At 45.9% G+C, this 14,336-nt stretch overlaps 2 protein-coding genes across 8 annotated transcripts in view; one reads left to right on the forward strand and one right to left on the reverse strand.

The window, feature by feature from the left end:
• The window catches only part of Sugp1 (SURP and G patch domain containing 1), a 30,873-nt gene extending 26,715 nt beyond the window's left edge, over window positions 1–4,158 (reverse strand). The window contains exon 1 of one of the 2 annotated variants that reach the window (NM_001011920.1): window positions 4,115–4,158. In NM_001011920.1, the coding sequence (NP_001011920.1) occupies window positions 4,115–4,148 (34 nt within the window). In that variant the 5' untranslated portion in view covers window positions 4,149–4,158. The other variant, XM_039094335.2, reaches the window with a different exon arrangement.
• Window positions 4,159–4,509: 351 nt separating this feature from the next.
• Window positions 4,510–14,336, forward strand: part of Mau2 (MAU2 sister chromatid cohesion factor) — a 31,111-nt gene continuing 21,284 nt past the window's right edge. For 5 of the 6 annotated variants that reach the window (XR_005494570.2, XR_005494572.2, NM_001106077.3 and 2 more), the window contains 1 exon segment: window positions 4,510–4,803. Coding sequence is in view for 4 of the 6 variants with exons in the window: in NM_001106077.3 (NP_001099547.2) it covers window positions 4,510–4,803 (294 nt within the window). In the remaining 2 variants the exon portion in view is untranslated. 6 annotated transcript variants of the gene reach the window in all.

A 14,336-nucleotide genomic window follows, 5' to 3' on the forward strand; every position in this document is an offset into this window, starting at 1 on the left:
GAATCAAATTCAGGTCATCATCGTTAGCAGCAGGGGACTGGGGCATTTCCCCAGCCCAATAAATTAAAAAAATTTTAAAAGAAAATGAAATTTCAGCTTATGGTAAGACTTAAAACTAGAAACAGAAAGTGATAACAGAACAACGCCTAAACTGGTATGGGAGCTATCAGGAGCCAGGATCAGGAAGAGCCGTGTGAGTGGGGATCAGGAAGAGTAGCTGCCAAAGCCAGAGACGGGAAGATGCACTGTCGTCTGAGAACAACAGGTTCAGTGAGCCAGAGGAACAATATTCCAGGACTGGGCAGAGAATGAGTGTGACACAGACTGTGGATTTTACTTCCAGGGCTTTAGGAAGGGATGAGGCAGTATTTAGTGAACAAGTAACAAGCTCCAATTAGTCTTTTTTGTTTAAGTCTTTTTGTGTGTGCAGAAGGGCATGTGAATATGGGCACATGTATCCACAGCATCACACGTGGTCAGAGGATAAGGTGGTATTTTAGTTCTTATCTTTTGCCTTGAAATATTGCTCATAGCTGTCTATGCCAGGCTAGGCTCCCTGCAAGACCGCAGGGGCATCCTGGCTTTGCCTCCTATCTTCCATGGCAATAGAAGCATCAGGATTATAGAAGTTTATAAGGCTTTACATGGGCTCTGGCATCAAGCTGAGTTCCTCATGTTTGTACAGCAAGTACTTTACCCAAGGACCCATCTCCTCAGCCCTCCACAGGTCTTTCGCTGTATAGGCAAGAATGATGTTGAACTCCTGTCTGTGCCTCCAAAACAGGGCTTCTTAACCTATAGGTCATGACCCCTTCAAGGGGTCACATCCTGTATACTAGATATTCATTCACATTACAATTTTTAACAGTAGCAAAACTACAGTTATGAAGTAGTAATGAAATAATTTTGTGATTGAAAGTCACCATGAGAGACTGACTGTATTAGAAAGTCACAGCACTAAGAAGGTTGAAAAGCACTGCTCCAAAGTGTCATGTTGTTTTTTTTGTTTTTTGTTTTGGTTCTTTTTTTCGGAGCTGGGGACCGAACCCAGGGCCTTGCGCTTCCTAGGTAAGGGCTCTACCACTGAGCTAAATCCCCAGCCCCAAGTGTCATGGTTTTAAGTTTGGGTTATGTCAGCCAACTCTACTAATTTTTTTTTTAGTTTTAATATGACCTTAGGGACAGGTTGAGCATTCTGACACAGAGACGGTACACAGACAGCAAGATGACCAAAACAAATTACTGGCATTGAGCAAAAGTGCCAGTACCACTGTGTAACATACAGCAGTCATCAAGTCTATGGCAGGAGGAACATGTTTTCCAGACAAACATGGGCTTAATGAGACTCTGCCTCATTAAAGCATGGTTGTAGTTGGGCATGGTGGCACAGCCTTTAACCTTAGGGTTGGTGAGGCAGTGGGACAGATCTCTGTGAGTTCAAGTCCAGCCACAGATATGTAATGAGACCCTGTCCCAAAACAAACCTAGTGTTGTATCCTAAGAGTTCTCAGGAAAAAAAAATCTATATTTTTCTTTTTTTTAAATTTTTTTTCTTTTTTTCAGAGCTGGGGACCAAACCCAGGGCGCTCTACCACTGAGCTAAATCCCCAACCCCTTTTTAAAAAAATTTTTTTTAAAGATTTATTTATTTATTTTATATATGAGTACACTGTAGCTGTCTTCTGACACACCAGAAGAGGGCATCGGATTCCATTACAGATGGTTGTGAGCCACCATGTGGTTGCTGGGATTTGAACTCAGGACCTCTGGAAGAGCAGTCGGTGCTCTTAACCACTGAGCCATCACTCCAGCCCTTTTTTAAAATTTTTAAAAAGATTTATTTATTTTATGTATGAGTACAACTGTTGCGGTCTTCAGGCACACCAGAAGACAGCATCAGATCACATTACAGATGGTTGTGAGTCACCATGTGGTTGCAGGAATTTGAACTCAGGACCTCTGGAAGAGTAGTTAGTGCTCTTTATCAGTGAGCCATCTCTCCAGCCCCTATATTTTTCTAAATACATTTTAAAAAGTTTTTTTAAATGTGTATATATGAATATGTACCATATGACTGCCTGGAAGTTATAAATGCTTATGAGCTGACATGTGGGTGCTAGGCATCAGGTCCTCTGAAAGAACAGCAAGCACTCTTAACGCTCAGCCATTTCACTGGAACATTTTCTTCCTATGTAAAACAGACTGGTTTCCACTTGAAACAAGCCTTCTGCCTCTAACTTCCTAGTGCAGATCACAAACATGTGCCACTATGCTATGTTTAAACACTAAATTTGTACGTATGTGCATAGGCACCTGTGCAAGCCAAAGGTTGACATAAGGTGTCTTCTTTTTCCCCCTTGTTTTTTTTCTCTTTTTTCAAAGATGTATTTACTATGTATACAGAATTCTTCCTGTATGTATGCCTGCAGGCCAAAAGAGGGCACCAGATCTCATTATAGATGGTTATTAATCACCCTGTGGTTGCTGGAAATTCAACTCAGGACCTCTGGACAAACAGTGCTCTGAACCTCTGAGCCATCTCTCCAGACCCCTTGTTTTGTTTGTTTTTTCAAGACAAGGTTTTCTTTGTGTAGTCCTGGAACTCACTTTGTAAACCAAGCTGGTCTCAAACTCACAGAGACCCACCTGCATCTTCCAATGCCTTTCCAAGTGCTGGGACTAAAAACACAGGCCATCATCATTCACCTGCTTATTTTTTTTTTTTTTTTAAAGACCGGGTCTCAGTTTGTATAGCCCTGGCTGACCTCAAATTCACATGTCCACCTGCCTCTCAGGAGTTAGGATTAAAGGCATTCACTACTGGCTCTCTGCCTCATTTTTTTTTTTTTTTTTTGGCACAGAGCAGCTCACAAAACTTTAAGCCCCATTTCAGCTAGACTGGCTGCCAATAAGCCCCAGGAATCTACCTGTCTCTAGGCCACAGACTGTGGTTTCAGGCCCACAACATTATAACTGGCATTTTTACATGAGTGCTAACTTTTACATGAATGCTGAAGAAGGGAAATCTGGTCCTCATTCTTGGGCAGCAGGCACCTTAACTACTGACACATCCCCTCAGTCCTTAAATTCTAAATGTTGAAAGCAAAGCTGACTCCTCAGGCACTACCAAAGTCGACACCCCTAATTATTTCCATTTCACTCATGACAATCCCCAAGGACACAATCCCAGTCCATTCCAAGGCCTATCCAGCCTCTGTGGTGAAAACTCTGCCTTCCCATAGACAGCATCTACTCATATCAAATACCCTGTACTCAAGAAAGACCTTTCATGGAGCTGGAGAGATGGCTCAGAGGTTAAGAGTTTGCTATTCTTCCAGAGGATCCAAGTTGTGATGCCAGCAAGCATCCAGGTGACTTACTCTAACTCCAGCTCTAGGGGATCCAACACTCTTCTGGCCTCAGTAGGCACCCACACTCACAAGTGCACTCACACAAACAGACATAATTACAAATTAACTTTTAAAAATTTTGAGCCTTCCATGACCTTCAATATATTAGCAGCATCCAACCCAGACCTCACGTCACCAGAATTAGTTCTTTGAAAAATTTGCTTCCAGGTGCACTGACGCGCTTGGCACACGAGAAGTGTGGAAGCATATGGTGAATGGACAAATGCATCCCATCCTAGGGGTACAGGGTCAGCTAAACCTATGTCAGTAGGAAATTGTACCCCGGCTAACCCAGTGCAGTTCTGAAACGTAGATTTTTTTTCCTCCTACAAAGCAGGACCCAAGCCAAAGGGGAGCTGCCACCTTAAGGGTATCCGGAGGGGCAGGAGGGCTGTCCCAGGCTAGTAGCTGTGGATGCCACCGGCCCTGAGAGCAGTTCATTGGGAAAGCCCACGCGGTTCCCACCCGGCGCCAAGGCCTTTGAGGAAGATGAGGAGTGCTCCTCAGCCAGAGGCGGGGAGGCCAGCAACGCGCGTCTGGGGTCTCAGCAGACCAGAGAGGTGCACACGCAACGTTACTGTGAGTTACCCAGGGGCTGAGGCGAGAAGTCCGCGTGTCAGTTCCGTGACAGAAAGGAGAGTGAACAGGAGACGTGCAGTCGCGAGAACACAGGTGGGCGCCGAAGGAAAGGCGGGGGATATTACCTGCAACATCCCGGTTGTCCATCTTGAGACTCATCCAATCCCACAATGCTCCGGCGCCACCTGAGAGGAGGGAGGCTCTGTTATAGTCCGCTTGGTCTGATGGGAAATGGAGTCCTCCTCCGTCGAACACGTCTAGCCCCTTCTAGGACACCAGGCGTCTTCCCCACAGAAACGCCGGCGTCAGTTCATGAACCTATGTTACTCTCAGTCGAGACGATGCAGAGGTATCATCCTCTCCTCAGAGTCTTCCTCAGTCGCAGCCACTTCGAACACACACCCTAAGGCCCAGAAGTCCTTGCGTAGCTGTTCTCGCGAGAATCGCGGGTCGCCAGGCCCCGCCCCCTCAAGGTGCTTCCGCCTCTCTGTGGAGGCGGCTTGTTGTTGTGCAGGCCAAGATGGCGGCACAAGCGGCGGCTGCGGCGCAGGCGGCGGCGGCAGCACAGGCGGCCGCAGCGCAGGCCGCACAGGCCGAGGCAGCCGAGTCGTGGTATCTGGCTCTCCTGGGTTTCGCCGAGCACTTCCGAACATCTAGCCCGCCCAAGATCCGCTTGTGCGTTCATTGCCTGCAGGCCGTGTTCCCCTTCAAACCGCCTCAGCGGATAGAGGCCCGTACGCACCTGCAGCTCGGCTCGGTGCTTTACCACCACACGAAGAACAGCGAACAGGCGCGCAGTCACTTAGAGAAGGCGGTGAGTGTGCGGGCCAGGCGGGCGGGCCACGGGGTATTGGGGACTCGATCCTCTTCGCTTCATCGGGCTTGGGACTTCCGAAGGCCTCGCCCTCACCTGTGGTGACAGACGCGGCTCCGCCACGCCCTCTCACCCGGGAACTGGGAAAGTTGTCCTTTAGCAACAAACTGGTTCTCGCATCGGGGACCCCCATAGTCGGGTGGCCGTGGGAGCATTATCCAGAGCGTCAGCCTAGAAGCACCTACCTAATGTGACTGCCGATAACAGTATTGAAGAGATCCAAGCTCCCTGAGATGTAAAAGCAAGGAAATCTGAAAAATGCCATTTCTAGTCCCTGGACCAGAAATTCTGACAATCAGGTGTTTAGGTCTCTGGAGTCCCTGTGGCATGGATATTGGGGAAGGTGAGCCTCTGGTTGAACATTGTTGCCCTGTGAGGATGTGAAGTGATTGTAGCTTCTAGAGTCAGTTGCACCTCGGGGGTCTGGAGGTCGGTCCTACCATTGGTGGCTTCTCCCACCATGAACTAACTGGTCCATCTTTGAAGGAGTCCCCACTCCACCTCCAACTTGATTTGTGACGTCTTGGCGCTTTACAGAATTTGAAGAGTTAGCTGTCATTCGGCTTCTCAGTAAACTTAGTGACTGTAAGACTTGTTTCTTCTCATGGCAGTTGTGTCTCTTTCACACCTCTGTCTCACTTTTTGCCATTTTCCTATCTTTGTTCTGATTGAAGAAGCTCCTTGAGACAACTCAGATGTTTAGTGTACTGACCTGCAGACAGTCTAAGTAAATTGCCTTCAGGAAGGGATCAAAATCTTTCTTTCCGAGACTGGCAGAGTTGAACTTCTAATCCTCACTGAACCAACTAACTTCCTTATTTCAAGAGTGAAACCCTATAGGCTTAGCTAGGTGAAGTGACTTAGCAAAGACCACACTGTGTGAGGTTTTGGGTGTTTTTTTGTTTTGTTTTGTTTTGTTTTGTTTTATTTTGGGGGGGCGGTTTCGAGGTCTTAGAATTGAGCACAGAATTTGCCTCCATTCCAGCAATCATCCTTCCTGGCCCAAGTACTGGGATTGCAGGCATAGTTGCACATCCTTGTGATATGCCTGCTCAAGGGCTAACCTCAGCTATGTAGGAATAATATCTCAAAGAGAAGAAAGTAGGTCTGGTTAGATGACTGTGGGTAAAGGCTTTGCAGTATAAGCCCAATAACTTGAGTTTGAATGGAAGGTAAGCACTCTCAAAAATTACTCTCCACATTGGCCTGCACTCACACCCATCACACACACACACACACACACACAAATAATAAGATTAAAAAGGAGCTAGATATGGTGATAGATGCCTTTAATCCTGACACTCAGGAGACCAGCCAATGGATCTCTGTGAGTGCTGCCAAAGAGCCAGGGCTACATAGAAGACCCTGTCTCAAACAGAACCAGTGATCAGCTAGAAAGATGGCTCAGCATTTAAGAGCCTAGACCGTTCTTCCAGAGGTCCTGAGTTCAGTTCCCAGCAACCACACTTTTCTGGTGTGTCTGAAGACAGCGTATAGTATACTCACATTTTTTTTTTTTTTAAGATTTATTTATTATATATAAGTACACTGTAGCTGTCTTCAGATACACCAGAAGAGGGCATCGGATCTCTTTACAGATGATTGTGAGCCACCATGTGGTTGCTGGGAATTGAACTCATGACCTCTGGAAGAGCAGTCGGGTGCTCTTAACCGCTGAGCCATCTCTCCAGCCCGTATACTCACATTTAAAAAAAAAAAAAAAAAAAAAAAGGTGAAACCTGAGCTGGTCAGTGGCAGAGCTCTCTGAGTTCAAAGCCATCCTGGTCCACAGAAAGAGTTCCAAGATAGCCAGAACTATATAGAGAAACCCTGTCAAAAACAAAACAAAACAAACAAAAAGAAAACTTGGGCTCATCCAATTTGTGGGTTAAAAAAAGATTTAATGATTTTTAATTATACATGTGGATATATGCACATAAATGTTGTGCCCACTGAGGTCAAATTTCTTGAGTCCACTGAGCTGGAGTTAGAGTTGTATGTGGGCTACGTAATGGAGTTACTGGGAACTGAACTTGGGTCCTGTGCAGAGTATTGTGTGTTCTTAACTGCCAAGGTATGCCTCTAATTCCCTCAGTCTAAGGAGCACTGGTTTCTAGACTAGAAAAGGATGTCATCATTGTGTTAGTGCTTTTTGTTGTTGTCTTATTCATTCATCAAGGAGATATTTGTTCCCCTTCCACCATGTGTCAAGCCTGTTGTAGACTGGGTATGAGCTGACTGAAAAGTCCTGCCCATGGTAGCCTTTTCTTTAGTGAGACAAGCAGTCAATAAGGCTATTAGTCTAAGAGCTGTTGACACTGGACTAGAGGAAGGGGTAGAGTTGATATAGGGATGAGGGAACCTCATATTTGTATGAATGACGTTTGGATGGTATGAGCTAGTGATCCCGTTCAAGGTTTCAGGTCAATAACAAGGAGTTCCTGGGGCCTGCAGTGGATTTTGAAGCATCCAGGACAGTGGTGAGTGAGTTTGATCCTGCCAAGTGCCAGACTTCAGTGTATGTGCAGGCCAGAGGCTGCCAGGATCTGGCTAGTTCTGAAATGTTCTTTTCGGGGTTGGGGATTTAGCTCAGTGGTAGAGCGCTTGCCTAGGAAGCGCAAGGCCCTGGGTTCGGTCCCCAGCTCTGAAAAAAAGAACCAAAAAAAAAAAAAAAGAAATGTTCTTTTCTTTCTTGTTCAGGGCAGTTAATCCCACCACCTCCCTTTTTCCCTTGTTTCCTTGGGTGTTAATGTGTCCATGTATTTCATCCATCCTTCAGCCCTGTGCAATCCGTGCAGCCCCCTGCAATTGCTCTCTTAGCACTTGGCTTTGAGACCAGCAATTAAAACCCCTTACTTACCCTTGTGAAATGCTTTCCCTTGGTGTATCAGAAAACTGACTCCTGAAAGATCACCCACAGAACCACATTGTGCCCTCCATAAGTCACCCCAGCTCAATGCCCGTAAAACCGTTAATCACCGCTGTTCTTCCATTCAATTCCCCTGAGTTTTATTTAAAATGACATTGTTGTCCTTGGAGTGACCCTAGGACCTTGTACATAAGCCACTATCTGGTGCAAGCTATATCACAAGCCCCTTCATTTGTTCTTTTTTTTCTTTTTGAAGATTTTATTATGTATAAGTACGCTTTTCTTCAGACACACCAGAAGAGGGCATCAGATCTCATTACAGATGGTTGTGAGCCACCATGTGGTTGCTGGGAATTGAACTCAAGACCTTTGGAAGAGCAGTCATCTCTTTAACCACTGAGCCATCTCTCCAGCCCTACCCCCACCCCCAACCCCCTTCATTTGTTCTTAATTGCACTTTTCCCAAAAGCACAGCTATGAGCTTTTACGCTCTGGGATTCAGAGACATCAGGAATTCCAGATTTCAGGCTTACCTGAGCCACACAATAAGATGCTCTTTTCTTTAAAACAAACAAAACAAACCTGAAAGTATAATTGGTTTCTTTTAGAAAGTTCTGGGGTGAGCCAGAATGTGATGAGGTGTGGCTTTGATCCTAGGACTCAGGAGGCAGAGGCAGGCAGATCTGTGAGTTCAAGGCTAGCCTGGTCTACAAAGTGAGTTCGAGGTCAATGAGTTTTGACGCAGAGAAACCCTGTCTCAAAAAACAAACAAGCTGGAGAGATGAGATGGCTCAGTGGTTAAGAGCACTGACTGCTTTTCCAGGGGTCCTGAATGCAATTCTCAGCAACCACATGGTGGCTCACAACCATCTGTAATGGGATCTGATGCCTTCTTCTGGTGTGTCTGAAGACAACTCTAGTGTACTCACATAAATAAAATCTTTTTTTTTTAAATGCTAGGATAAGAGGTGTGCAACACCACACCTGGCTGCTGCTTAGGTTTGAAATTATGCATTCTGTTCCCTCCTTCCTTTACCCCTACCTGTTAACCCTCTGTTGCACGTCCCAATAGCAGGTATCTTAGATCTCTAATATAATACTGCAGTGCTGATATCTAGCCACAGTCCATGTGTGACTCACACCATCTTAGCAACACAGCATACAGTACAACAACCCTTCCACAAGATGTGGTAAGTTTAGAGCAATGTTCTGAGATAGGAACCATGTTCCCATGTTTTGTCACGAAGGTAGAGTTGGCCAGGTTGATCTCAAGGGTTTGAGTGATCTTCTTAGGCCTCTGTAATGGACTGTAGGTGATGGCTGCACCTGCCTTAGCTGCTCTGGGATGAGGGCTTGGTTCACTTGACCTAGAAAGCAGCTTCATCTCTACTGGTCCAGCACCGCTCATTCTCGGGTTAGCCTGGGAGTCTGCTTTACTTGTTTCCCTTTTCCTGAGAGACTCCCTCCAAGCCTAATGCCTTCAGCTCAGCTGCAGCAGCTCTTTTTCTCCTTGATTTTGACCAGGTCCCACTCTACGCTAGATAGAACTGGAATGGAAACCCATGCCCTGGCGTGGCCACCAGGCAAAGCAGATCCGTGAGCTATAACCTGTGCTTTTCGTCTCACTCACTCACTCTCCATCATCTGACTTCAGGAACTAAAGTTAGCATGGCCTTTGATTCTGACTCATCCTGTTTGTCTCCTCAACTTCATCCTGCCTGCAATACTGTTGTGCTCTTGGTGCTTATGTGCCAGCCCTGTGTTAGGCACCATCCTCAGCAAACTGATGAAATAAAGACCTCTTGGCTTCCTTCTTTAACATTTGTGTAGTGTATAGAAAGTGTATTTGTGTGCGTGTGTATAGGAAGAGCATGTGTGCTGGGGTGTTCTCTCAGGTGTCAGACTTGGTGGCAGTCACCTTTATCCATTAAGTCATTTTGCCCACTCTTGTCTTCCTGATGCCAACTCTCTGTTGGTTGGAAAATGTTCTAGAGCCTTAGCTGCCTGTAGCAGGAGGTTAGGGAAACTCCCTCTATTTCCATTCTGGATTGTTGGAGTCAGTAGCTATCTCTACTCAAGTTGGTAGATGAGACCTGGAGTGGGGCGGGGGAGGAGGGGGTGTATGTTTGTTTGTTTTTCCTAATTACTTTGTTTTCCATGAATAAGAAAACTATAAAGCTGAATGTGCTGACTCAACCTATAATCCCTGAACTTTGAAGGCTGAGGCAGAAAAAAAAATGCTGTTAGTTCAAGGCCAGCCAGCATGGCCTTGCCTCAAAAATGAAAAAACCTTGAGGCTGGACAAATACTCAATGGGTGAGAACTGTTGTTGAAGAATGAGGGCCCGAATACAAATCCCAGTCTCCGTGGGAAGGATCTGGCATGGCTATGTGCCTACACATGACCCCACTGGGAACCCCAGTGTGGTGACTGCTGAGGAGCAGGGACAAGTGGAACACTAGGCCTTGCTGATGGCCAGCTTGCCTCCTCTCAAGGGAATAGGGAAAGATGCAGGGCATGATGCTTGACATTCTCTTCTGACCCACATTCCTCCGCATAGGCACACACACGTGCTCACACAACTCGAGATAGATATTTGTTTAAAAAGCAAAAGCTAGGACTGGAGAGATGGCTCAGTGGTTAAGAGCACTGACTGCTCTTCCAGAGGTTCTGAGCAACCACATGATGGCTCACAACCATCTGTAATGGGATGCTCTCTTCTGAAGTGTCTGAAGAGAACTATAGTGTACTAACATATAAATAAAATAAATAAATCTTTAAAAAAAAAAAACGCAAAAGCTAGATAGTGACACACTTTTAATATCCTAGGGACAGAAACAGGTGGATCTGAGACTTGGAGGAATCCTGGTTCTAAAATCAGCTCTAGGCTAGCCATTGCTATATAGTAAGTCCCTATCTCAAAGGGGAAAAGACAGTGACAACAACAAAAACCCAAGTAAACATAAACAACAGATTAGCATCTGACACTGCACTCCACCTCTTAAAATAACAAAACCGAAGGGAAACACTCAAGGCAACCCCACTGGCTTCTGGAGAGCTAACAACCATCAGGTCCCCTGTGAACTAGAGAGTTCTTATTTTGACTATTTTTTTCTTTTAACATCAAGAGGAAGAGATACAATTCATGAGTCTTATAAAGTACAACAGCTTACAGCTGAGTTAGGATACATTGTGTTTTTTTCACTTTTGTTAGTTTCTTTGAGTCAGGGTCTCATTCATCTTAGGCTGCCTTTGAATGGCCTTGGAATTCTTATCTTCCTGCCTTTCCCTCAGTGCTGAGGCGACAGGTATATGCATGGGTTTTAGGTTGGTGCCCAGGATGGAATGCAGAACTGTGCTACACAAGCACTCTACTATCTGAGCTGTATCCCCAGCCCAGAAGTAGAGTGATACACAGAGAACAACTTATGTGAGTTGGTTATCTCTTTTCACCATGTGGGTTCCCGTTATCAAAGTCTGGCTTGACAACATGTACCTTTACTGAGAGTCATCTTGCTAGCCTCGCAAAAGTTTGGACATAGATTCATGGAAGTGTAAATGTCATACCGTGATCACCGTTTATAGAGTACATTTTGCTAAGTTTTGTTTCACATAGGTTTTCTTTTTTTTTTTTTTTTTTTTTTTTCCGGAGCTGGGGACCGAACCCAGGGCCTTGCGCTTGCTAGGCAAGAGCTCTACCACTGAGCTAAATCCCCAACCCCTCACATAGGTTTTCTTTTTTTTTTTTTTTTTTTGGTGTGGTTCTTTTTTTCGGAGCTGGGGACCGAACCCAGGGCCTTGCGCTTCCTAGGTAAGCGCTCTACCACTGAGCTAAATCCCCAGCTGTAGTCCAAATGGTAAACTACTTAAAATTCCCCACGCTCTTCTCATGACCTTGGGATTTAAAATGTAGCTGGACAAGGCTGGAAAAGTGGCTCAGTGGTTACGAACATTTGGTGCTCTTCCAGGGGACCCAGGTTCAATTCCCAGCATCCAATGGTGCCTTCTATAACTCTAGTTCCAGGGGATTTGAGTCCCTCTTTTGACTTCTACATTTACCTGGTACATAGACATACATGCATGCAAAACACTAGCACATTAAAAATAACTAAATGGAGCTGGACATAGTACTGTGAGCCTGCAGAAAAATTAGGAACTCAAGGCCATCATCACCTTCATAGTTTGAGGGCAAGCTAGACTGCATGAGATACTGTTTCAAGAAATTTAAGGAAAAAAATGGGATGGAGATGTAGTTCACTGAGTAGAGTGCCTGCCTAGCATTTAAGAAGTCCTAGGTGGGTTGGGGATTTAGCTCAATGGTAGATCGTTTGCCTAGCAAGTTCAAGGCCCTGGGTTCGGTCCTCAGCTCCGGGGGGCGGGGGGGGGGGGATGTACATGAGTGGGTGCAATTGTTGCTCATGAGACAAATGTTTCCCAAGCACTGTGGAGTGTTACCCTGAAGCAGCCTCTGGAGACAACAGCCTTGAGAGGTTACATGGGCCTTCTCTAACATTCTCCATTGTGTATGCTGTTATGGATATATAAAGACATTTTGGCAATGGCAAACTTCCTGCGAGATTATGTCACCTAGCAATGTGGTCGGCTTAGTTTGTAAAAGTACATGTTTGGGGTTGGGGATTTAGCTCAGTGGTAGAGCGCTTGCCTAGCATGCGCAAGGCCCTGGGTTTGGTCCCCAGCTCCGGGAAAAAAAAAAAAAAAAAGTACATGTTTGCATTGCCGTGAAATCACCTAGCAACACATTTCTTAGAATGTGTCCCTGTCAATCCAGCAATGCCTAAAGAAGACTGCACACAGAAGGTGATAGAAGGAGGGATGAGAGGAAGATGGAATTCCAAGAGGGTAGTGGGAGATCCTAAGAAGACTGTGGAGGTCTAAAGGATGGTTGAAAGTTCTAGAAAGGCAGTGAGTATCCAGAGAGGAGGGCACAGGAGAGGATGTCTACCCATCAGCAGATACCTTTGGCTCAGAAAGAAAGGTATGACTAAATAGGCAGATGGCAGCCACAAGGAAACCTAAGTGGAAATGACAAAGAGACCTTTCTCTAAGGAGATGGTCCAGACATGGAAGAAATTGGAACAGTGGGACCCCATTCTCTGTCAGCTGGCTGTGATTTCTGGATTCATCCCTCAGCTGCCTATTTAAAAGAACACAGTGAGTCTGTGGTCCTGAGAAGGTACCGATGCTCTGAGGAGGCCTCCAGTGCTGACCAGAGGAGGCTGCTGCTCCTCCTGCCCTGCCTTTTTACTGGCCCACAGTGCTTCCTCCTGGCCAGCAGATCCCCGCTTCTCTTTGTGACTCTGTCTTGCTGGTCCAAGAGGCAACCTAGGTGTTTCTAGTCACACGAGAGCCTCTTCTTTCCCTTTGTGCTGGTCTCTGCTCTGAGACAGCTTTCTGTTAAGAGAATCTTGTGCAGTTGGGGCTAGTTTCCTTAAACTCACTGTGTAGCTGAGGATGACCTTGAATTTTGGGTCCCCCTGAGTACTGGGGTTACAGACATGCATGTCTAGTTTGTGAGGTACAGGGGATAAACCCAGGGTTTATACATGCTAAGCAGCCATGCTATCAACGAGTCACATCTCCAGTCTTTTATGTACTTGAGATTGGCCTTGGACTTGTGATTTCCTGCTTCCACGCCTCAAGTGCTGGATGACAAATGCATACCACCACCACACTTGTCCTAAGCCAATCCTAAAACCATGTTGTAGGGCTGGCAAGATGGCTAAGCAGGAAAAGGTGCTAGCTGTCAAACATGACTGACTGAAGGCTGGCTTCAGTACCCAGGACCAATGTGGTAGAAAGAACTGACTCCCACAAGGTGCCCTCTGACCTCTACCCTCGCACGATGGCCTATTGAGTGCATCAGCATATAAATAAATCATATAAATAAATATGCAAATAAATAAATGTTAAAAAATTGTTTTTTACAAAAACAGTCTGACCAGGAACTTTGATTCTTCCCCACCCAGGGGTGGACTCCCAGCCACCACTACCATGAGTGGCACTAAGCCACCAGCCTTGCAGCCTCAGGTATCCCCAGGTCTTGGTTCTTTTCTTGCTAGCTCTTCTGTGTCTGTGCTCTTCTGAGCACCTCCCACTTTCCCTTTTCTGCAGTTACACCCAGCTTTAGCCTTCAAAGCTCAGCATCAAGTGCCCCATCCTGTGTGGGCAGTTGACACAGTGGGGTGGGTCCAGTCTGCCTCTCCACACCTGTCAGGGCTCCTCTCAGAGGTCAGTTCTTTGGTAATTGTTTGTTGCAGCCTTGGTTTTCAGGTCAGTGTTAGGGTTGTACTTAGGAGGTCCTTAAAGATCCAAATAACTGAACACTGCATGGCATACTACCAAGGAGTTTTCTTGAAACATGTAACTTGAGACACAGTGGTTCCCTAAGTCAAAGCTGACCCTCTGAATCATTCATTCATTTACTTGTTAATTTGGAGACAGGGTTTTACTTTTTAGTCTAGGCTAGCTATGTAAGCCAGTCTGGCCTCAAGCTCATAAAGATTTCACCTGCCTCTGACTCCTCAGGTGCTAGGATTAAAGGTGTGCACCACCATGCCCAACTAGTTATTTTTAATTATGTGTG

The sequence above is a fragment of the Rattus norvegicus genome, chromosome 16 (assembly GCF_036323735.1).
Source record: "Rattus norvegicus strain BN/NHsdMcwi chromosome 16, GRCr8, whole genome shotgun sequence".
Classification (NCBI taxonomy): Eukaryota; Metazoa; Chordata; class Mammalia; order Rodentia; family Muridae; genus Rattus; species Rattus norvegicus.